Source organism: Tamandua tetradactyla, chromosome 8, assembly GCF_023851605.1.
Source record: "Tamandua tetradactyla isolate mTamTet1 chromosome 8, mTamTet1.pri, whole genome shotgun sequence".
NCBI lineage: Eukaryota > Metazoa > Chordata > Mammalia > Pilosa > Myrmecophagidae > Tamandua > Tamandua tetradactyla.
Genome location: NC_135334.1, coordinates 70905451 through 70930396, shown reverse-complemented (window position 1 = coordinate 70930396; position 24946 = coordinate 70905451). Strand labels below are relative to the sequence as shown.

The 24946-nt window shown below is 42.4% G+C and overlaps 2 protein-coding genes across 4 annotated transcripts in view; one reads left to right on the top strand and one right to left on the bottom strand.

Annotated features, from left to right (window-relative positions):
- The window catches only part of CHRDL2 (chordin like 2), a 34973-nt gene extending 26344 nt beyond the window's left edge, over positions 1-8629 (bottom strand). For 2 of the 3 annotated variants that reach the window (XM_077113578.1, XM_077113579.1), the window contains exon 1: positions 8417-8629. Coding sequence is in view for 1 of the 3 variants with exons in the window: in XM_077113580.1 (XP_076969695.1) it covers positions 4285-4366 (82 nt within the window). In the remaining 2 variants the exon portion in view is untranslated. Of the gene's footprint in view, positions 1-4284; positions 4597-8416 lie in introns of those variants that run through there. The other variant, XM_077113580.1, reaches the window with a different exon arrangement.
- Positions 8630-20116: 11487 nt separating this feature from the next.
- The window catches only part of RNF169 (ring finger protein 169), a 158000-nt gene continuing 153170 nt past the window's right edge, over positions 20117-24946 (top strand). The window contains exon 1 of the mRNA XM_077113577.1: positions 20117-20664. Coding sequence (XP_076969692.1) covers positions 20163-20664 — 502 coding nt within the window. The 5' untranslated portion in view covers positions 20117-20162. The remainder of the gene's footprint in view (positions 20665-24946) is intronic.

The window sequence follows — 24946 nt, the reverse complement described above, 5'->3', positions numbered from 1 at the left end:
GTGCAACCTAGGGAAAGGGGGCTCACTTCTCTGAGTGTGATGTACATGAAGGATGTACAATAGCATAGAAGGACCTCAAAGGAGAGACTCATCAAACTAGGATCTGTTAAACGGCAAGGGGTAGAGGGCAGGGATGGGACTGTTTAACGTTTCATCTTGCTTTGGACATAGATGCTTACATTCACAGAATCTTAGTATGTTAAGGACTTAGAGACTATGCGCAATCCTCTCATTTTCAAGATGTAGAAGTGGTCTCAGAGTGAGGAAGGGACTAATCTAAGATCATGGACTCATGCCAGCACAGACTTCAATGCCAGTCTTCAGACACCCATCCCCTACAGGACAGGACTAGAAGAAACGGCTTTAAATGACAAAAGGATTCAGGAAAGGAAGAACTTTCTGACCATAAGAACAGGTAATAGAAGAAGGCTGTGGAACCGGCTGGCTAGGGTCCTGTCCAGTTAGGGGGATGCCTGCAATGATCTCTGCACTATACACCCCAGGGGCACTGTTCTCACGCCAGCCTTTTTCTTTGGGAGTCCGAGGGATGCAAGGTCCCTCTCCCAGAGTCCGGCGCCATGGCCGGCGACTAGGGGAACTTGAGAGGCCAGTCATGGAACAGGTGCAACAGCTGGAGTAGCTGCGCAGCTGTTGTCCAGCTCCGGCTCAACAGCCTGCAAGCTGGTGAGTGAGGCAGAGACCTCTACTGGTGGAAGAGAGGATGCGCAGAGACCCAGAGAGGGGCTTGCCTGGAGCCACTTCAGGTGTTCACTCAGGCGGCCTTCCCCATCCCCTCAATCTGACAGGTGAACGGGGATGAGACTTAGATGAACAACAGGGCAGGGTTCCCACTGGTCAATTTCCTTCTCCATCCACTGCCCCAGGCTCTCTAGGTGTAATCTCCTGTTCTCTGAGAATCTGTTTGTCTGTCCCCTTTTCCCTGGCAGGGCAGGCTGCAGATCATGCTTCCCCAACTCTCTTTTCCAAAGGTCAGAGTGAATTCTTAGAATCAAGGCAACAGCATCTTTGCATCTTAGAATTATGGGCTGTTAAAGTTGGAATAGTCCTCTAAGATCAGCCATTTGAGTCCAACCATCTCTTTTCTACACTGGGAAAACTGAGGGGCAGAGAAAAGCAATGTGCCCTGGGTCACAGTGGGAGCTGTGGCAGAGTCAGGGATAAGCTCTGGTCTTCTGAATCTAAACTTTGTCTTTTGCACCACATCATGCCATGGATAGCTCCCTTCATGCCTCATCTCCACTTCTGGTGTCTGGATTTCCTCTACCTAGGAACAAAAGTGTCAATTCTAAGAATATACATAACTCTTGGAGAAATGGATAGAGGGACCCTTATCTTTACTGTGATAAGTGACTCGCTCCTGAAACCAGGATTGAGTGGAGGGAAAGAAGAGAAAGGTGAAGCATGATGGATTCCTTAAAGGGGAATGGGTGGCAATTACTAAGGGAAGAGCACAAAGGGGAGGAACTGACATAGGGGAAAGAGCATGAGAGAGGGAATCATGAGACTAAGACTAGCCAGGTACTCATCCTACAGAGAGATAAGTGACCAAAGTGATAAACATCACACATGTATGTGGCTCAGCTTTGGGCTGGGATCAATACTGTTCAGTGAAAAGCCCAGGTAAGGGTTCTAGCCTGGGGGTGAAACTGCCATTCAATCTCTGGTCAGGGCTGGAGGATTAGGGCTCAGCCTGTTGCTGAAGTTGAGACTCAGTCTGGGTTGGGATCAGGGCTCAGTTTATGGTTGGAAGTAGAGCCAGGATAGAACAAATTTTGACTAATCTTGTATTTTATTCAAGGGTCAAGCTGCCACCTTGACTTATAGGAGTGTGACACCCCCAAGGCTTGAAAATTTCGTTCCATTGGCACGACTTCTGAGAGCACCAAAGATGTTACCAAGAGATATCTTACCTACAACTGGCTTGAGGTCTCAAACTAAGATGAGGACCTTCATAAAAGAATTTAAATAGGACTGTATAAAATGACTATAGAATTGCTTCTAGAGTCATCAATTTTCAACACTAGAATGGACCTCAGAAAAATGGAGGTTCTGAGAAGGGATGTGATCTGTTCCAGATCATACAACCACTAAGTGACAGATAAGGAACTAGAATCCAGGTCTGTTTTTTTTGTATCAGCAGGCACTGGGGATTTTTTTAAAAATAAATTTTCTATGTGACTTTGGGCAAGTCATTCTCCCTTATTCAGTTTCAGATGAACTATAAGGATAGGTAAATTGAGTGGAGGATATATAAGAGATAAGAGTCCTGTGTGAAAGGACCTTCAGCTCTGACATCCTAGAATCTTAACACTCCCTACAATGCCAGTCCACCACCTTAATTCAACAAGTCTGCTCTGAGTCTTTTTCTTGAGTGTCTAGAACTCTATATTCACCAGGCTGTGGGGAATGATGGAACACTGGCAGGACTCAGGGAGGGGTATGGAATCGAAGGCCAGTTGAGACATGGAGGAGGGTAGATCAGAGTGGATTGGGTGGTCAGGGCGAGTTTGCTGGAAGAGGTGTGACCTAAGCAAAGCCGTGAAGGGCTGACAGCATATGGGAGGCAAAGAGGAGGGATGTAAGACATGAACAACTTTGCACAGTGGTCTGATTCTACAACATCTCTTGATGCATCTCTCCAAAATATGTGGAGAAAAAACTTGGGGACTAAGAAGGGTGCCATCTGGAAAGGAGGCAGGCTAAGTCTCTTTTAAGAAACAACGGGAGGTGTTAGGAGGAAACCCCAGGGTTCAAAGAACAGGAGGTGACATGTATTGAGAATTTTGCTGGGAGCTTTACACCTGTCATCTCATTTCTGTAACCAAGAACCCTTTAGCTAATATTTCAACAGATGAAGAAACTGAGGCTCAGAGGAGTTGTCACTTATTAAAATTCACACAGCTAATAAGGAGCAGAGCCAGAACTTGAACTGAGCTCTTTCCAATACTTTTACTAAGGACTTCTGTGAGTCTCATGCTGCCAGCAAGTTAGAGATGATCAGACATGCACCTTGCCCTCATAAGCAGAGAAAAAACCGAAACAAAATCCAACAAAACCAGCTCCAGTCCAAAAGAATGGCATAGATGAGTATCTGAGCAGTGGAGAGAGGGAAGAGCACCAGGCTGGGAGTTGGGAGACTGATTCTTAGTCCCATGCTCTGACCAGTGTGACCTGGAGGAAGTCACTGCCCCTCCTTGGGCTCTGTTTCTTTATCGGGTAGATAGGAGTTTGAACTAAGCTCCTCCTTTCTCATTGAGGGAATTTTCATTCAATATTTCATCGTCACGGCATTCTAAAGGATTTGTAGAGGAGGGGGCCTACCAGCCTTTTGTGGGGACAGTGAGGAAACCAAGGTTCAGGAAGATTACATCACTTGTTTGAAGTCATACTGTGTCTAAGTGAAAAGTGTGAATTGGAGAAATGACATTTTTTGAGAACTTGTCATACTCCAGCCTTATACTAGTTGCCTTATATATATTTTCTCTAACTTAATCTTCATAACAGTCTTAGAGTTTTTACTTCCACTGTACGGATTAGGATACTGAGGCTCAGAAAGGTGCCCTCCATGCTACCGCCCTTCAGCTGGTATTCAATGGGGCTGGCATATTGAAACCCTGGTCTATCTCACTGTGCCATGCTGCCTTCCAGAGTCTCACAACTCCAAGTCAGGGTTCCTTCCAGACTGTGGGACTAGGAAAAAAGCAAAGGATTTGGAATTAGAGAGTTTTGGCTTTAGAAGGCTTACTAGCCATGCAAACTTGAGCAAGTTCTTTCAGTCTAAGTTTCCCTGTCTGCAAAATGCAAATGATAAATACCCACCTCATGAGAGTATTGTAAAAATTAAAAGAAAGGAATGGGAAGGCTACCCTAGTTAGCTCTTCTTTCCACGTGTTCTAAGTGCAACAGCCATTCCTTCCTCATCATACTTCTCACCCGAAGCCACACACACTGGACCCTCTACTAGGAATAAGTCCTCTCCAGTGTACAGCGCCCTGCCCTCTCCCCCACTGCTGTCAGCACCTCCATCATCAAGTCCATGCCAGCAGCCCCCTGGCTCTCATCTTGACAAGTTTCCCGCTCCCCTTTCCCCCAAGTCTCCTAGACTTAGCCCATCCTGTTTGACAGAGTAGTCTCCACCCCTCTCGGCACAGGTGCTGCTTGGATAGTGTCAGAGCAGTTGGGGTCCCAGGTCCTGGTACTTTCCCCCACATCCCAGAGGTCCTCGCATCCCTCTTCTGCCCTCCAGCCTCCCCTTCTACTTACGGGCTCGAGCGTGGGAGTCCAAGGGGAACCAGAGCAACGCGAGTCCCAGCAAGGAGGAGAGGACCCTCACTTCGGGAACCATCCTTCTTTTCCCTAGGGCCAGGCCGCTGAGCCAGGAGGGGAGTCGGGTGAAAGTGAGATGAGAAGGACACTGAGGCACAGGTTCACAAAACAATCCGCAGACCTAGAGAGGGCTGCCGTTACAGAGGAGAACCAGAGTAGGACCGAGAAGATGATGTTGAAGAGAAGAGGGAGACAGGGAGATCCAAGGTAGGAATAGAGAAAGGTGGAAAGAGAACTAGGGGAAAGGAGGAAAAGAGATGGAGAGATGGAGAAAGGTACGGCAAGAGGTAAAAGCAATACAAGGCGGAAGAAGGTGAGAGGGAGAGGGAGAGAAGAAAGATCCGGGAGAGGACAGAGGTCTGTAAGCACGCAGTGCCGGGCGAGGCGCGCGGAACCAGCCGGGTATCCCGCGCGCGCCGGCTAGAGGCGGCCGGCGCCCCCTGTTCAGTGGGCTGGGGGTCGGGCCGCCGCGGTCTGGCGGCGGGGTCCTGGGGCCTGTCGGGGCGGCGGTACCGGTGGCGGCGACGAGGCGGCCGCGGGGGAGGCTGCGCGCGGGCCGACTGTGCACGCCAAGGGCGCCAGGCGCGGTGCTGCGGCGCATTTGTACTTTGCCGCGGGAAGCAGGCAGTCCCTGCCTGGCGCTGGCCTCGCGCTGGCGCCTCCTCTGAGGCACCGCGGGCTCGGTGGATTGGCCACCCGAGAAACAAGCCCACTTTCCCCACCCCCCTCCTCTCTCTTGCAGGTCTCCGGGACCGACGCTCCAGGCAAGGCGCCGGGAGGAGGCAAGGAGACTGGGGAGGGGGAAGGAGCCACCCGGGCCACGGGGTTTAACCCCTGCTTCCCCGCGACGCCCAGAGTTGCAGGAGGACGGAACCCAGTTAGACTTCAAGTGGAACTTTCGGGTGTGGAAGGGTGAGGTGTCAGGGGCGAAATGGGGAAACGGGCTGCGGGAATCAAGAGGCGCAGGGAAGCTTGCGTTTCTTAATTCGCTGTTGGTGGCCTTGGGCACGCCAATTCCCCTTTCGGAATCTGTTTCCCCACTTCTAAAGTGGAGATTTAATGTCTTCCCCATACTTGTTGCAAACACAATTGAGGTAATCATCGCCAGAGCCCTCAAAAACCAAAGAGATAGGTCATAAAATCAGGTGTTCTTCCCAGATTTCAACCTGGCCAACCCCAAGTTGAAATCCAGCCCAGTTGTATCCTTTGACCTTCCTCCAAGAAGTCTTCCCATGCTTTCCCATCCCCCCACCCCCACCCCTGAAGCAGGACCGATCTCTGCCTATGCAGGTAAGGCCTGTACCTCTCTGACAGTGATGGCCCTGTTCAGCCATCTTCAGTGAGAGCTATTTGGTAAGGTGTTCATTTTCCCCTCAGAAGGTGAGCTCCCTGAGAGCAAAGCCCTGACACTCTCCAGGACTATGGAGAAAACAACCAGTTCTGTCCACGCCAGAAATACCCAGGTTCTGAAATCAAGAGGGCAGGGTCCTGGTCCTGGCTCTCTGCCTAAGTTGCTGGGCCACTTTTGGTAAATACATTGATCTCCACTTTGGACCTCAATTTCCTGGCCAGCTTCTCTTGTAGAGCAAGTGGAGATTCCAGTGAGTATTGGTCGGGTGGTCACTGGGAAAAGGAAGAAGCGGGATGGGGTGTTGGGCCACATCCCACTCTGGAAGGGAATCAGATTTCCAGGTTTAAGTATTCCTGATTGGCTGTCTGTAAAGGTAAGTTCCTGGGCCAAGGCTGAGATCCCCACTCCACTTTGCCATCAGGCCACTACCTCCAGGACAGAGAAGAGTGTGAGGAACCAGTGATCCCAGAAACAGTGCTTCCCTAAGGTCCTCAGAATCAGGGATAAACACTTCAGTTTGGCATTTATGGTCTGCCATTATCTGCCCCCCGGTGCCATCCCAGGGTTAACTTCTCTGGCTTCAGTCTGGCTAGGCTCTTCCTTTCCCTTGAGTATACTTCATTTTAGCAGATAATGAAAACTATGTACATCATGATGCTTCCTTTTTCTCTTGGCTTTCAGGGAGCTCAGAGTTAAGTTACTGCTCAATTGCAGAAACAATCTCATTCCAATGGTCTGGGACAGAGATTTCCTTTCTCCATCTTTAAGCCTGCTTTGCACATACATTTTGTCTTAAGTGTAAGCATCCTGTCCATTGTACATCAAAAACGGTCTCTACTCTCTCACCCCTCCTCTCCGTCTCCGTTGTCCCCAGAGTTCACGTCATCAGTACCCCTTACCTGGAATCTCTCAATAGCCTCTTAAGTCTCTCTGTCCCTAGTCTGGGCCCCCTAATCCGTTCTCCTTACCCCTACCAGAAGAAGTACACTGATAATTTCTCTTGAAAAATCTGATTATATCACTTTCCCAATTAAAATCTATTCTTGGCTTTCTACCACTTACAAATTAAAATCCAACATTTTTAGCACTGAATTAAAGAACCTGCGCATTTGGACTCCTATCTACCATTGCCATCCACCCTACACTTTTTCCAACCACTCACATCCCAGACTGGCCATGTATTTTCATGCCTTTTTTTATCTGTTTTCCTTATGCCTGAACTATCTTTCTCATCCCGAATCTAGTGAATCCCTTTTTTCTTTTCAAAAGTCAGCCCAAAGTCACTTCCTCTCTGAGGCCTTCCCTGATTTCCACAGGCAAAGAAAAATTTTGATCTTTGTATCTCCCACAGTACTTTGTATTGTAGCTATTGGAGTGCAAGTGTTTATTTGCATTTCTGTTCAGCACTCGCTGTAAGGTAGGTGCCTTCTTTCATTTGTATTTGTTTCTTGCTAAGTGCTGGACACATAAAGATATTGAATGAAAGATATTGAATGAATAATTTCTACATGAATGAATGAATACCTCAGTGATTTGAAAAGAAGACATAATATTTTCCCATAGGAGTGCCTAAAGTATCCCTCAGCTTTAATCAATGATTGACACAAGAAACAACCACTTAAGTAAAGTTTCTATATTTTCTGTAGAATTGCTGTTCAAAATGGTTATTCATGTATTTTCTAAAATCCTTTATAAAAGAAAACTTGATAAGTTCTTCCAAAATCTAGTCAGGGAAAAAAGATCTCCCCATAGCAGTTTGTTGTACCAAGAGGTTGTCTGGTATCTGTTTGTTTTCCTGATAAGGTACCCACTCACTTGCTGCCTTCAAAGGCAGCCCATTCTACTGTTGGACAGTTTTGTTAGCAAGTTCTATATACTAAATGGAAATCTGATTCTCTTTGACTCTCTGAACTACCCCTAGCCTTGGTCCCTGGCCTATACAGAACATGCTGACTCCTTTTGTCCTTTGAGAACCTTACAGAGATTTGGGACAGAGAATCCCTCCTCCATTTACTTACCCTTGCCAGTCCTGGCCCGTGGGCTGTGTGTGCCACATCAAACTTTCTCGTTCTTCAAGTGCGTTGAGCTTTTTCAACCTTTATGCCTCTACCTATGTTGTTTCTTCTGTCTGGAATGCCCTCCCTCTACCTACTCTTATCTGTCTGGCAAGCTTACATATTTTTTTAAGGATCAAGGTAATTACCACCTCTTTCATTCATCCAACAAACAATTACTGAGTGTCAGCTCCGTGCCAGGCACTATGCTTGGTGCTTGAGGCCGTGGAGAATAAGACAGACCCTGATGCACAGGTTCCATACTGATGCTAATAGTGCAGGTCTCCACTGAAGTCTCTTTCATAGTCTCTGAATTACTATCTCTCTCCTACATTCTTCTATAACTCCATTATAGCATGGGTCACATTGTATTATCACTAGACCTTCAAGCTTCTAAAGTGAATTTCTTGAGAGCACAGATAGGAAAATATGGTTAATATCTTCCCAAGCCTACAGTACAGAGCTTTGCACATAGTAGTTGCTAAATTAACCATATCCCTAGTTTCTTCAAATAGTCTTGTGGCCTGCATAATTATTTGTGGCCAAAAGGCCTCTTCCTGGGCTATGTGTTGCCTTATTATGTAAAATTCGCAAACCAATAGGGATCATAGGGAACAGTATCAAAGAAAGACATCTGTCAATAAAATTCTAAAAGCAGACTCACCATAAGAGAGGTAATATAAGAGGACTACATGACAAATATAGCAGTGGTGTTCTGGTAAATGCTTAACAACTGACTCTCTGTGGAGGTGGAAGGAGGGAGTCCTGGTTTATCACATTTGCCATTTTCCATGGTGGTAGATACTCCCATCATGGCCAACTACAGAATGCGAAGCTGGGGAGAGAAGTACAACAGGACACCATTATATAGTATTTCCACCAAGGAGATCCAAGAGACATAAATAACCTCTGGAACACTTATAATAGTAAAATAATTAGGAAATGATGAGTATTTATCACCTGCTTTCAATATAACAGTTAATTATAAGTTTATATAGTTTAATTTTAATGATTGTGTTTAACAACCAGCTCCCAAAATTCCTGAAAATTTAACACTAGGCTCTCCTGAGCTAGCTCCAGTATGTTGCTTTTATTTCTTTTGTGGGTGCATGGTCCAGGAATCAAACCCAGGTCTCCCACGTGAAAGGCAGGCATTCTAACCACTAAACTACCCATGTACCTGACAGCATGCTGCTTTTATAACTTCTGCCCCTACCTCCTCCATACTCAGGAGGACTCTTGAAAAACAGTTTGAACTTAGATACTTCTTTCAATAATTCTGTGAAGGTGTAGAGCTCCAGAAAGAGATGCCCTATAACTTGGGACACAGCAGGCACAGGAATGGGGAATCACTAGAGTTATCTTTTAAAAATATAAATCAGATAATATCACTCCATTCCTTAAAACCTTCCCATTGCACTTGAAATAAAATCCAAATCCCGGACCCAACTTGTAATTCCCTGTATGGCCTGGCCCCTGCCTGCTCCTGACTTCAGATTACTCTCTCTTGTGCTTGCTTTGCTGCAGCACACTGGCCTCCTTTCAGTTCCTGGGATACACCAAGCTGCTTGGCCTTTCCTCAAGATCTTTACACTTGCTGTTTCCCCTGCTTGGAGTTCTCTTCCCTCAGCTTTTCCCACAGCTGATACCTCTTTGTTCAGCTTAACTGTCACTTCCTTTGTGAGATCTCCCCAGTCCAACTTATCTAATGATTTCCCACCTCCAGTCATTTTCTGTCCTATTGCTTTATTTTCTCCATGTCATATCATTATTGGAGATGTATTTCATCATTTGTATATTATCTGCATCCCTTGTGATCATGAAAGCTCTGTGAACAGCCTGGACCTTAATTCTTGATCACTGCTATACCCCAAGCTCCTAGAACGGTATTCAGCCTAGCACATAGTACAGGCTTACTGAATATTTTTTGATCAATGAAAATAAATGAATGATGGAATACTTATCTAGATAAACTGACTGAGGAGTGACCCATAGACGTTCAAGACCACAAATCCTTGGAATTCATCTACATTAGCATTTTCATCATTATTAGCACCATCACTTTTATAATCAATATACCACCATCATAACAACAGTGGTGCTGCATGGCATGTAAGATTACTTACTGCTTATTGAACGAATTAATGAATGAGCAGCTACTTCATAGTTGACCTTAAAGTTCCTTTCTAGTCTTATCTCTCCTGCATCCCAGTCCAGTTTCTTACATACATACTACCTTCCAGCTACTCCCAACTGATCATTTGCACCCAGTACACGATGTCTTTTCATGTCGGTCTGTGTTGGATTATTCTGCTGTTCCCTTCTACTTGAAATTCTCATTCTTTCTTTGATGAGTTTTCGCTCTTCGTTTAGGACCCAATTTTGTATCCATTCAGGTAGTGTTAGTATAGTCACTTCCTCTTCTGTACTTCCATATCATTTTGTATATACTACTTTTAAAAATTCATCTCCTAAATTATAGTTATTTGTTGACTTGTCTGCCTTCTCCTTTAGAGAAGGAGTGCCTTGAAGGCAGAGACAGTATGTTTTCGGAAACCATTGCGGGATCTGGCACACTTTCACCATATCTACTGAGATCATCAACCTTGTAACGGGAATGGGCTAGATGAGAGCACTATGCTAGGTGCTCTCATCTATGTACAATAGATGAGAGGATATGTACAATCCTGGTCAAAACATGGAGTCTGACCCGGAGGACTTACAATCTAATTGGGAAGATAAGTCCTTTTCATAGAAATATCATGAAAAAACCAGTGTAGGATAAAATAAGCCAGACACAAAAGGACAAATATTATATGATCTCACTGATGTGAAATAATTAGAATAAGCCAACTCGTAGAGTCAGAATTCAGAATTTAGGTTACCAGGGGACGGAGTGGGGAATATGGAGTTGAGACTTAAAAGGTACATAGCTTCTATTTGGGACCATTGAAAAGTTTTGGTAATGGATTGTGATGAACGTAGCACAACACTGTGAATATAATTAACAGCACTGAATTATATATATTAATATAGTTAAAAATGAAAATTTTAGGTTCTATAGATGGTATTAGAATACAAATTTTAAAACATCTGTGGAACTGAACAACTCAAATTATGAACCCTAAATTAAACCATGGACTGTAGTTAATAGTACAGTGATACAAATGTGCTTTCCTCAGTTGTAACAAAGGGTCCACACCAATGCAAGATAGTAATAATAGGGTAGTATATAGAATATTGTATTTTATGAATGATTGTTCTGTAACCCACAACTTCTCTAATAAAAAAAGTTTATTTTTGAATTAAATAGGAGACAAATGAAAGCTTAGTGTGGTATGATGTGTATAGGGCTGGAGTAGTTAGAAGACTTGGTTTGAAGTTCTTACTTTACCATTAATTCACTGTGTGGATTTGACAAATTAATTTCCCTCTTTAGACCCGCGTCTTCTCTGAAAATGAAGAGGTATGATCAGAGTCTTAGATGATTTCTAAAGTGGGTTCCATCTCTTAACATTCTGAGTTTGGCTCCATGGAAACTGGGTGGAGGAGATGGTGGGTAGAGCTCAGTAGTCTCGGTTTGCCCCCTGGTGGTCTTTCAGTTGCATCACAGTCTGGGGAGATTTACTCAGGGATGGGGATAGCAGAGCTCAGAGCTCAGTGAACAAAGAAACTTAACACAGTGACCATTCTAGAAGAGAACAAATCAGGCTTCTCACTGGTCATTGGTAGACTGGTATAGAATATTACCCTCTTTGAGGACTGAAGGAACTTGGGAGATGATGTTCTCTGTTCTCAGCCTCTTTTTGAAAAGCATCTTGTGTCTATGTCTTTCCAAACAAGAGAAAGTCCATCTTTGGGAAGCTATCGTGTAGCTCCCCTGATTTTTCTTCTGCTTCCACTATAGTGCTTCCTTCTGAGGCAAATTTTTCATTCTGGTCAGTATAAATCATCCATTTATTTATGACAAAATGGAGTTTTCCCTTCCACACAGTCTTTTCCTGGGGAATGGTCATGCATGAGCGACTCCTCAGGAACTTAGCCCAGACCAAGTAACGGCGAATAGGATGGAAAGACACAATAGCATAAGACATGTGCTTTACACTGTAAAAGATGATCAGTACCGTCAGAGGAGGGTTTGTCTTTTAGGTGTTTCACTATGAGGTGGGGCAAGTAGGATCATTTCCCTTTTATTTCCTTATTCTCTATGTGTTGAACCCAAAGGACTTCTGAAAGCCGCCTCCACCTCCTCAAAAAAGAACAGCTAGAAGAACAGCCGGCTTGGATTCTTTCTATTCCTCACTGACAATTATAAGATCAAGATTTGTCCTTATAAAATACAACTCCATTTATAACCCTCTCAGTCTAAATATTAGATCTTTCAAGAGCACCCCAAGAGCTTGAGCTTATTTCTCTATAAAATGGAGATAACATATGCCCATCTTACGGCATTATATTAGGTTTAAATGAGAAAAGGTAAATGATCTCTTTTCATGGTCCCTGGCACATGGTAGTTGCTCAATGAATTGTAGTTCTTTTTCTTCTCCAACGTTCTAGCCACATTGAAATTCCTTACCAGTCCTACATATCCTGTACTTAAAAAAAATTTTTTTATTGTGAAATATAACATATATACAAAAAAGCAAAAATTTTCCAAGTACATTTTAACAAGAAGTTATAGAACAGATTTTAAAGTTTAGAATGGGTTACAGTTCTACGATTTTTCGTTTTTTCTCCTAGCTGCTCTAAGACATTGGAGACCAACATAAATATCAATATAATGATTCAGCAGTTATACTCTTTTGTTAAATCCTTTCTTCTCTGTTATACTCTTCCTTCTCTTTAAATAACATATATATGTAACAACAATAAATTTCAAAGAAAATCACAATAATTGTGGAACAGATTTCAGAGTTTGGTATGGGTTACAATTCCACAATTTTAGGTTTTTATTTCTAGCTGCTCTAAGGTACTGGAGGCTAACAGAAATACCAGTATAATGAGTCCATACTCATAGTCACTTGTTAAACCCGACCTTCTCTGTATAACTCCACCATCACCTTTGATCTTTCTCCCACATTTTAGGGGTATTTGGGCTATGCCCATTCTAACTTTTTCATGTTGGAAGGGGCTGATGATAATATGGGATGGGGGATGGAACTAGCTGATATTCTGGAAGGATTGGCCCCTCTGTGTTTCATATCCTGCACTTTTATACCTTTGTGCTTCTGCTTTTGTTTTTTTCTCTGTCTGGAATGCCATCCCCTTTTTCTACCTGGTGAACTCTTCTTCATTCTTCAAGAGGGAGCTCAAGTGTTCCCTCCTCTGTGTAGCTTCCCTGCCCCCTGCTTTGCTCTCTGCTTCCATAGCACCCTGTATATGTCTCAGTTGTAGCACTTATAATTCTATCATAGTTATTTATACTTTTGCCTCTTTGTTCGGCTGTAACCTTGAGGGTGCCAGGGAGCAAGTTTTATTTTTATTTGTTCAGTGTTTAGAAAAGGTCTGGAGGAGGCCAGAAAGGTGATATGGAAAATACAGGTAGAGGGGCTAGCTTTGCAAAAGGACTACTTCTTCCTCTGAAATAAGAGGAAGGAACTGAAAATGAATAATAGTAAGAATGTGGCAAGAATCTACAAAACAAAAGGGAAGGAACCAACTCGATAGGGGAAATCTGGCTTGAGAGGGGAAGGGAACAGGAAGAAGATGCTACTGGAAGAGATGAAGAGGGTTAAAGAGAGAGAGCGCTACTTCATTCTATGAAGAAAGTATTACCCTGATACCAATGCAGATAGAGGCAGCACAAGAAAAGAAAGGTACTGACCCAAATCCCCTAAGAATACAGATGAAAAAATCCTCAAGAAAATACTGGCACACTGAACCCAACAGTATATTAAAAGAATTATACACTATACATGACCAGGTGGGACTTATTCTAGGGATGCAAGGGTGGTTCAACATATGAAAATCAATCAATGTGATATGCCACATTAATAGAATGAGGGAAAAATCACATGATCATTTCAATTGATGTGGAAAAGGCATCTGACAAAACTGAACTTTCTTTTATGATAAAAACACTCGCAAATCTAGAAAGAAAAGGCAACTTTCTCAATACAATAAAAGGGATTTATGAAAAACCCACATCTGGTTTCATACTCAATGGTGAAAGACCAAAAGTTATTCCCTTAAGATTAAGAACAAGATAAGGATGCCCTCTGTCTTCACTGCTATTCATTATTTTTGTATTGGAAGTGCTAGCCAGAGCAATTAGGTAAGAAGAAGAAATAAAAGGTACCCAAAAAATAAAATTAAAAAACCATTCAAATTGGAAAGGAAGAAGTAAAACTATCTCTCTTCACACACGACATGATCCTATATGTGGAAGATCCCATGGAATCCACCGAAATCTAATAGAGATAATACATGAGTTCAGCAAATTGTGAGGTACAAGAGCATCATGCAAAAATCAACTGTGTTTCTGTACAGCAGTAATGAACAATCTGAAAAGGAAATTAAAACAATTCCATTTTCAATGGCATCTAAAATAATAAAATACCTATGAATAACTTTAACCAAGGAGATGAAAAACTCATACACTGAAAACTATAAAACATTGCTGAAATAAATTAAAGAAGACCTAAATAAATGGAAAGACATCCCATGTTCATGGATTGGAAGACTCAATATTGTTAAGATGTCAGTACTACCCAAAGAGAGCTACAGATTAAACACAGTCCTTATCAAAATCCCCAAAGCCCCCTTTTTTTTTTTTGCAGAAATGGAAAAGTTGATCCTCAAATTCATATGGAATTGCAAGGGACCCTGAATAGCCAAAACCATCTTGAAAACGAACAACAAAGTTGGAGGACTCACACGTCCTGATTTCAAAACTTACTACAAAGCTATAGTAATTAAAACAGTGTGGTACTGGAATAAGGATGGACACATTTACCAATGGAATAGAACTGAGAGTCCGGAAATAAACCCATACATCTATGGTTGGTTGATTTTTGGCAAGAGCACCATGCCAATTTGTTTTAGTTTCCCAGATGCTAAAATAAATACCATACAATGAGTTGGCTTAGCAATAAGAATTTATTTGTTCACAGTTTCAGAGACTAGAAGGCTTACTTCCTACCAGGGTCGATATTTTTTGCCAGGCTGTCAATCTTTGGAGTTCCTTGGCATTTCTGTCATATGGCTATGCACATGGTGGTATCTTCTCCTTTCTCTTCCAGGTTCCACTAATTTTCAGCTTGTGGCTGTTCCCTGTGGTTTCTCTCTCTGTCCAATTTTCTTTGTTTATGAGGACTTCAACCACATTATATTAAGGCCCACCTTCATTGCATTTGGGCACACCTTAACTAATAATATCTTCAAAGGTCCTATTTCCAATGGGGCTGGAACATGCCTTTTGTGGAGGACATGATTCCATCCCCAACACCAATTCACGGGGAAAGAACAGTCTCTTCAACAAATGGTGCTAGGACAACTGGAAATCCACACAAAGAATGAATTTAGGCCACAACCTTTTACCACTTACCATAATTAACTGAAAATGATCAATAACTACATTAGTTTCCTCACCACTAAAGCAAATACCATGCAGTGGGCTGGCCTAAACAATGGGAATTTATTGGCTTATGGTTTAAGGCTATCAGAAGTCCAAAACTGAGGCATCAGTAAGGTTATGCTTTGTTTCTGAAGATTGGTATTTTGGGGCTGGCGGCTGGCAATCCTTGGTCCTTGACTTTTCTGCTACATGGCATTGCACATAGCAGCATCTTCTCTTTACTCTTCCAGGTGCCACTGACTTGGACTTCTTGCTTCCTGCGGCTTTCTCTCTATCTGCCTGAATTTAATTCTGCTTATAAAGGATTACAGTAATAGGATTAAGACCCATCCTGATTGAGTTGGGCCACATCTTAACTGAAGGAACCTCATCTAAAGTCCCTACCTGCAATGGATTTACACTCACAGGGATGGAATAAATTTCAGAACATGTTTTTCTGGGGTACGTAGCTTCAAATCACCAGAACAACCTAAATATAAAACTCTCAGAACATAGGGGAAATCTTCAGAACCTTGTATTAGGTAATGAATTCTTAGAGATGACACCAAAAATATAAGCTGCAAAATAAAAAACAGATAAATGGAACCAAATAAAAATTTAAAACTTTTGTGCATCAAAGAACATGATCAGAATGTTAAATGATAGCCTGAAGAATGGAACAAGAAAATATTTGGAAACATTGTATTGGTTAAGGGCTTAATATCCAGAATAGTATCAGGAACTCTTAAAACTCAACAACAAAAAGACAACTCAATAAAAAATGAGCAAAGGACTTAAAGAAGATATGCAGGTGGCCAATAAGAACATGAAAAGATGCTCAACACTGCCATTAGAGAAATGGAAATCAAAACCATGAGATACCACTTGACACTCACTAGGATGACTATTATTAAAAAATGTAAAATTAAAGGGATTGGCAAGGATGCAGAGAACCTGGAATGTTTATACATTGCTGGTGGGAATATAAAATGGAGCAGCCACTGTAGAAAACAGTTTGATAGTTTCTCAAGAAATTAAACACAGTATTACCATATATAACCCAGCAATTCTACTCCTACGTATATTCTTCAAAGAATTGAAAGCAACTCAAACTGATACTTGTAAACCAATGTTCATAGCAGCATTACTCACAATAGCTAGAAGGTGGAAAGAACCTAAGTGTCCATCAACAGATGGGCAAACAAATGTGTGTATATATATATATATACACACACACACACACACACACACACACACACACACACACACACACACACATACACACACACACAGGAATATTATTCAGCCATAAAAAAGAATGACGTTCTGATACATGCGACATGGATGAACCTTGAAAACATGCTAAGTGATATAAGCCAGATTAACATTATATGATTTCATTTACAAGAGGTATCTAGAATAGATAAACTCAGAGAGACAGAAAACTCAGTAGAGGTTTCCAGGGGTTGGGGTGGGGGAGGAGGGTGGGAAGTTATTGCTTAATGTTTACAGAGTTTCTGTTTGCAGTGATGTAAATGTTCTGGAAATAGACAGTGGTGAAGGTTACACAACATTGTCAATGTACTTAATGTCCCTGAATTATACTCTTAAAAGAGGTTAAAATAGTTCTCTGTATATTTTACCACAACAAAAAATATTTGAAAAGAGAGAGAGAGAGAAAAGGGAGAGAGAGAGGTGGGGCTAGTGTGGTCTCAGGGACTGATCCTTCCCCTTTTAGATGTGTGAGGTTTCAGGATGACCTCAGTCCCTGGACTGGCAAGAAGGGGTTCTTATACCTGCAGGGAGAAACAGCCTGGATCTAGGCTGAATGGCCTTGTTTCACATCTGATTCTTTCAGTGCAGCAGAGAGAAGCTGGGGCCTCCAGCTCAGGGAAAGTGGCAGATTTTTCAGTGTTGTTGATAAGGGGTGATGAAAGGTTAGTTTGGTATGGAATCATGATAGAAGTACTATGAGAAGGGTGACAGGGAATTTTGCAGCAATGGAATTCTCAGAAAGTGTGGAAGGAATAGCAGCAGCAAAAAACAACTGGGGAAGAAGTACTGGTATGTGTGGCTGCACTGCTATTTGTTCATCAGACGGCATCCTTGATGACAAAGTGAGTATATGTGTCCCTCTTCTCTTGGTGGTCTGTGGCACAGGTGGGTGCTTAGGAAAAAAAAAAAGCAACACCTCCAACTGGGGCTTATTCTACTCTGGGCCATCGACATCTTGAATCATTTTATAATTTACAAAACACCGTTGGCAATTATTCTCCCACATAGGAAGGAGGTTTGGACGCTGGTGGTAAGCTAAACAAAACAAAATACTCACTCCGCCCAATTCCTCATCTTCTTCCAGTTTTTCTGTTTTTGTAGGTTGTCAGTTGAGATCATAATTCCAGGCTCCTAGGCTTAAAACTTTAGAATCATCCTCATCTCCCTCATTTCTAAGATAACTCTCCAAGTTTCTTAGATTTGTCTTGCCTTCTGTCACCATGACTGCTACCTCGGCAATAGCATAGAAGAGAGAAAAGACTGAGAATTGGGAGTCAGATTTCTAGAATGTTACAGCCTGAAGAGACCTTTGGACTTATCCACTGTGTTGGTTTTAGCTAAGTGTATTCATTAGAATCCCATGGCAATTAAAATACACACATGCTGGCCTTAGTTTTTGTATTCGTTAGGTCTGGGGTTGGCTCTGGGCATGTATATAAACAGGTGTTTCCGAAGTGCATCCCAGGTTGAGAACTGCTGAATTCCAGGACGTGTTATAAAGATGAGGAGTCTGAGGCCCAGAGAGGAGCTACCTGTCTGAAATCACACAGTGAGTTAATGAAAGGGGCCAAGATCAGTCCCAGGTTTCCTGGCTTCTGGTCCAGTGCTACTTGGACCTATTGTTCTTTTCCCCTCTACAAAATGAAATTTTGTTTCATTTGTATTTTAAAAAGTATGCTGCTCTTCTGTGGTGCAGCTCCTTTGAACAGTAAACAGGCCTTTCAATTAAGAGACCCAACAGTGAAGAGTGAATAGCCTGCACAAAGGGCCACATTTCTCATGTAGACAGCTGGATCACTGAACCACAGGCTTCGTTTGTCAGAATCTGGACAAGGTGTCCTCAAGAACCAGGGCAGGAACATGAGGAGGACCCATGGATAAAGGACAGCTGAGGCCATACTTCTATGTCTGGCAGGATTCTGACTGGGCCTTGTGTGCACAAGTGCTTGTTTCACATACTCATTGACCCTTCTTTAGTTTTTGACCATTCCTTAGTCATCTGGTCTTCATTTTGGGAATCGATCTCTTTTTATGTTCTGCTCTCTACCTTTGACCAATCTGTCTGTCTTGGATTGGTTTACCACTAGCTCAGGTGCTGTTTCTGGGCAGTCTCATCCAAAACAGGGTTCTGATGCCTTATGACATTATGTTGTTTTTTATTTTACTCTCCTTATAAGACTTGTGCTTTCCTATAAAGATTCTTAGCAGGAAATGGCATTTGTTTAAGGCCTTCCGGCTCCAAATCTACTTTAGTGCAAACAAAGTTAAGGGTGGGAGAATTGGTAAAGCAGAATTCTCTCTCTCTTGAGGGGAAATCCTTTCTCCCCTGCCCTTTGCATCCAGAAAGGACACTGGCATCAAAGTCTGAGCAATTCACCCTAACCCAAGCAGGAATGACATGGTCTAAGCTGCCCTATAGGAAGAATTCTAAGAGCTGTAGAGGATGGATGCAGAAGAGAGGCTGTGGGAAGGGAGTTCTCACATAGAAGCTACTGAAAAAATCTAGATAACATGATGAGATCTGAATTGGGCAGTGAGAATGGAATCAAGAGAAGATAGGTGGGAAAATAGACATTTTAGTGGGAGAACTGACAGGACTAAGTAACTGACAGGATGTTGGAAATGAAGAGAAGTTAAAGATGACAAGATTTGGAGCTTGAGGGGCTGGGAAGATGGTGCCTTTAATAGAATCAGGGAAAAAGGAAGAAGAAATGTTTTGAAAGAAGAGTGGAAGACAATCACTAGTTTTCTACACGAGACAACAGACATCTTAGAGGATGTTTCTATTAGGCAATTGAATATGCTGGGGTGGACTCAGGAGTTCTAGGCTGTGGATGGTGGTCTGGGAGTTTCAGAGGGAACAAAGTGTGGGGTGGACCTGGGGAGCCCCCAGAGTGAGAAGAGGACTGAAGCCTGAACCTACAGAAATATCATACTTAAGTGCAAGACAAAGGAGGAAGTTTCAAAGAAGGAGCCTGAGAAAGAGCTGAGGAGTTGGGAAAACCCCAGGAAATTATGGATTTTTCAGCCAAGGGAGAGGAGTTTCGGGAAGGAGTGTGGAAAAATTTTGGGAAGGAATGATGAAGGAAGGAGGACCAACAATAGGCTGTTAATTTTGGCAGCCAGTTACTAAATTGGTCACAGCAGGCCTGGTTTCAGTTACCTCAGTTACTTCGATCCTTACAAACCCTTGCATCAAATGAGGCACTAACACAGGTTTCTGGAGAATTCATACACTCTGCACTCACTTTAACTTCAGTTATCGGGGAATGCAGGATTAAATAAGTGTAATTCTTCATAATATCGCTCAGCAATCCCAAATAAATCCCCTCAGTTCTTACACTTATGGTTCTTATCTTATCCTTATGGTTCAAGAACAAGAAATTGCAAAAACTGGAGAGTGAGTCTGAAGGATAACGAATATATATTAATCAGGCTTCTATTCCCGCCAACCAGGCCCGGGAAAATCCTCCGGAGCCACGCCCCCTCATGAATATGTACATAGCGCTGCAAGCCGCGCACTGCCCCGCCCTCTACTCTTCTCCCTCGCAACGGACTCTCCCTTCAAACGGGAAACAAGATGGCGGCGGCAGGTCCGAGTACTCGGGCTTCTTCCGCGGCGGCTACGGCGGCTCTGAGTCGGCGGGGCCGGCGGGGTCGCTGTGACGAGATGGCGGCAGCGAAGACTGGGGCCCCGGGCCCAGTCTCTGGCCCTGCGCTGTTGGTGTTACCGCCGCCGTTGCTGCAGCCGCCGCCAGCGCTACGGCCGGAGGAGTCGGGCTGCGCCGTGTGCCTGGAGACCCCGGGGGAAGCGGCGGCCCTGCCGTGCGGCCACTCGCTGTGCCGACGCTGCGCCCAACGCGCCGCCGACGCGGCGGGTTCGGGTTGCCCGCGCTGCCGCGCAAGCGGCCCGGGATGGGCCCGCCGTCGGGCCCGCGACGACGGCCAGGCCAACGCGGAGGTGCCAAGCGAGCGCGTCCGTCGCGGCCAGCCGGAGCGCTGCCGTCCGCGCCGTGACGGGGGCGCGGCTGCTGTGGGGTCGGGGCCGGAACCGGAGCCGCGCGCCGCGCCCGCCGAGCCAGGTGGAGCTTCTCTTCTCCCCTCGGGATCCGAACGAGGCCGAGCGCGACCGGGCACGGCCTGGTTAGGGGGTGGAGCGTCCCAGGTCCTACTAGAGCGGGCGTGGAGAGTTTTTGTGGGTGTTGGAACTCGGGCTTTGCCCAGGCAGTGTCTGTTTTTGAATTTTGTGTACCGGCACGTTGGATTTGGAGGGTTAGTGTGTGTGTTGTGGGGATTCCGCGCCTTCCAGAAGTCAGAAGTTTCGAGTGAGCCATAAAATCTTGGAATGTGTTAGGGGCAGTTGGGAATTAGTGTGTAGGGGGAGGGTACGAAACTTTGCAGGGAACCTGGAAGTTCAGAGAAGTGCTTGGTTTAGTGTTGAGTGAAGAGTGGGGTCGTATTGTTTGGAGAAATGTGGTTTCCTGGACTAAATGGATCAGTGAGTAGGGGTGTGGAGTTCTTGATATAGATAAGGGACAGGTTGAATTTGAGGATGTGAAGGGAGCTTTTCAGACTTGAGAGTAGAGTGGGTTGGAAGAATGAGCTCTCTTGTGCAGTTATTTTGATAAAATTTTGAAAAAATGCGTACTTAGCACAGAGTCTGACACATGGTTAGGAAGCAGTAAATGACAGCTATAATAATATTACTAGTAATAAACTCCGAACTAGTAGCTTGGATAGGGTTTAAAAGTTTTGGAAACAAAGATTGATTCGCTGGGGTTGCTGATAGCTCCATGGCAGTGCGGGTTTGTTACTATCATACTGGCAGTTTAAGTCCGTTGCAGTACTTTTGCCTTCATCTTCTTTCCATTTTTTATTGCCAGGAACCTGCCTCTTTGGGGCTTGTAGGTCAGTGCTGAGCTTTGAGATAAAAAGTGCCCTGTTTAAAAAACAAAACAAAACTTAAGTTAGGACTCTTTTGGGACACACACATTCAACACAACATCTACAGATCTGTTTGATAAAAAGTGCTTACTTAGGAGGAAATTTTCAAGAAACAAATTGGCAAAGACCAGATATCTCACTTTTTATGTCGGGAATTCTGCTATTCGTTCAACAGGAACAGTGGCGCTTTGCTTATGTAGTAAAGTGCAGACATTAGAAACTATAGGTTCACAAGAATGCAATCTGTTTTGATTCAAGCAGTCAGAGAAACTGTCTCTGTCCTAGGATACCTTGTTTTTATTTCCAAAGTTGGAAATAATAGCTTCTTTGTGCAATTTTATTCCTTTTAATTTTCACAACATCCCTATGAGACAAATACTTTTATTTCCAATTAACAGATGAAACAGGTCCAGAGAGGTTAAGTAACTTGCCTAAGGACTTAAACCTAGTTCTATCTGACTCCTGCTCACATCAGGGAAGAAGGCCTCCTCAAACTTGGTCTAATTTGTAATAGCTGTGTGATGATCTCATATGCTATTTAATTTGCTTCAAATTCTGAGGTTTTGGTCAAAGTATAGGACCATATGTTTCTCTGGTCTCCTTAATAGTACTGTTGATTATATGGTCAACTAGGATATTTTAATCTTTATTTCCTAAGCTTGGAGTTCCTTATGAAACAGTTTGAAATTCGAACCATGAGAAGGGAGTATGGCTTTATGATTTGTGCAGCCTTTTTTTTTTCCTTTAAAGAAACTCTTGTCATAGATTAAGTATACAATCTGTGATTAAGGAAAATTATCTAAAGTGAGATTCTAAATTAGGATCCATTGAGTCACTTAATATCCATCAATTCCTTTATATAAGAATCACAATGAAAAATATTTTTCCTTAATTGTTCTTAACAGTTGGATCATTGAATATTTACAGTTTCATGCTTATTAAGTCAAAACATTATGGAAGAATATTGCTGAAAAGTCCTTGGAAATTGTATTCTAGTCCAAGTTTTTGTTTTGTTTTGTTTTTTGCTTGGGGCGGGGGGGGGGCGGGGCAAGGACCCCTTGAACTTCAGTGGGTTGTCTAAACCTTTTGAAGTTAAATACAGTATTTCTTAATTTCAAATTTTAATAGGCAACTTGCATGAGTCAAACTAAAATATAAAAAAGTGTACTCTATCCCTCATTTCTCACTCTCACCAAAGATTCTTGTTTATTCTTTCATAGTTTATGTATATACATGAAAATTCAAATATACTTTATTTTTTGCCCTTTCTGTATAAATATTGCATATTATACACACTGTTCTGCAACTTGCTTTTTTCACTTAACAAGACATGATGGAAATCTGTCCATATCAGTACATAGAAAGTGTCTTCATTCTTCTTACAGTCACATGGAATTTTGTTGAATGAATATAATTTACCTAGCCCTCTATTGGTGGACATTTAGGTTGTTTCCTATCTTTTGCTGTTATAAATAGTTGTAAAGTCATTATATAAATGTGTATATACATTTTTATGGAGAGAGGGTCATCTGTAGCTTTCACCAGATTCTCAGAGTTGCCAAAAAAAAGAGGGGGGGGAGGTGTTAAGAACCATTTTTCTAAACCCGTGCCCTCATTCTACCGAAGAGAGAACAGGCACAAAACAGAGAAGGATGCCAGCTGAGGGTCATAGTGAGTAATATAAACAAAGGTTGGAAAAGTAACCCATAAGTGAGGGCTGAAACAGATAGACTGATTCACAGTGAAAAGCTGTGTTAAAAGGGAAAACTAAAAATACCAGTTTCATAAATATTTATGTTATACTTTAATGAGTAGGAAATGAGAACAGAATTAACAATTTTGGGAATATTCAGAAGTATATTACTTAGCAGAATTTTTTGGCATAATTATGTCAGTTGATAAAAGAAAAGTTAGGGCTTTATAATATAGGGAAAAATTGTAGTAAATGCACTGTGTTGAAGTGAAATTCTTGCAGTTTTTAACTTTGTCACAGCATCATATGTCTTTTGGATTTGGATTGTCTATAAAAATAAGTGTAAGAGTTTGCCGTTTTGAAAATTCTGGTTGACCAGGAGACTTTTTTTTGCCAGCTTCTTAGCAATCTTTAAGGTTCAGAACCTAACTGACCCCTGTTCAAAATATTTTCTTTTGTGTGTAATTTCTTACTGCTTTTGGCTATATTATCAGTTGTTCTTGTTGATTTTTAAAACCCTGTGTGTCAAAGCTTAGTCTTTGATCATTTCAGGAGGAACCAAGGCTTCAACTTGATGTTTGTTTAGTGTCTACAGTTCATTGTTTATATTGATATTAAGGATTTGGACCATCTTGAACAGTATTTAGCAAGTAGGTAATGTGGGCCTACCTGTGTCAGACGCTGTTCTAGGTCCTTAGCAGACATCAATAAACAAAATATCCAAAAATCCCTGCCTTATGGAGCTTATATTCTAAATTGAGAGAGTCTTCATGCTTTGATTAAAAACAAAAGCAAAACAATCACAGGCATATATTGGTAAATTTTGAGCTATATACAGCAACCTTTAAGCATCATGGATAATGATTAATGAATTTTAAGAATTCATTTTTAGTCTTTTGATTTGAAATTAGAGATAATCATTCTGAATTATAGTGCCTTCAAGCTTGAAACCAAGACCTTTTTAGGATAGTTTTTTTTTCTTATGCCATGGGTAATAATTGAAGAGAAAAACTCAACAAAGTCTGGTGAATCTTTTACTGTTTTTTTTTTTTGGCAATGGCAGGCATCAGGAGTCGAACCCAGGTCTCTGGCACGGCAGGCGGGAATTCTACCACTGAGCCACCATCTCACTGCTCCTGATAAATCTTTTAAATTGGCAGTTTAATTTTTTCTATGTGGTGTTAGAAGTGCATTTTAAAATTGAGCAGATCAAAAAAATCTAATAGTTCCATATTTATCCATTCCCTTTTTCCCATCCAACCTTCCTGTTCACTTAGGGCTAGCATTTGTACATTTAACTCCCCTTTCTGTGCAGAGCAGGTAGTTCTGGTTTGTTACTCTGTTGGCAGACATTGTTTACTATGTGTGTAGCCTAAATTTCATGTAGGACTAATGAATAATGAAATCAATGTGAATTGTAGAATAAAAGGGTAGGAATTTCCCTGGTTTGTAAGAATTTGTTTAAAAATGTATAAACTGACTCAACCCTTTATTCTTAATGACACATTATTCCAGAACTTGAGAGTGTAATACTAATGCAGGAAACATTAGTGCTTATGTATTTTTTAAAGCTCATGATGAGATTACCTCATCATGTATTCTTCCAACTAAACAATCATTACCATTGGAACAGTAGTGCCAGTCTATAGAATTCATAGTTGAGCAGCGGGAACTTAGGATTCATTCACATTTGTAAGTTTATTTACTTTTGCTTATTCACATTTCCA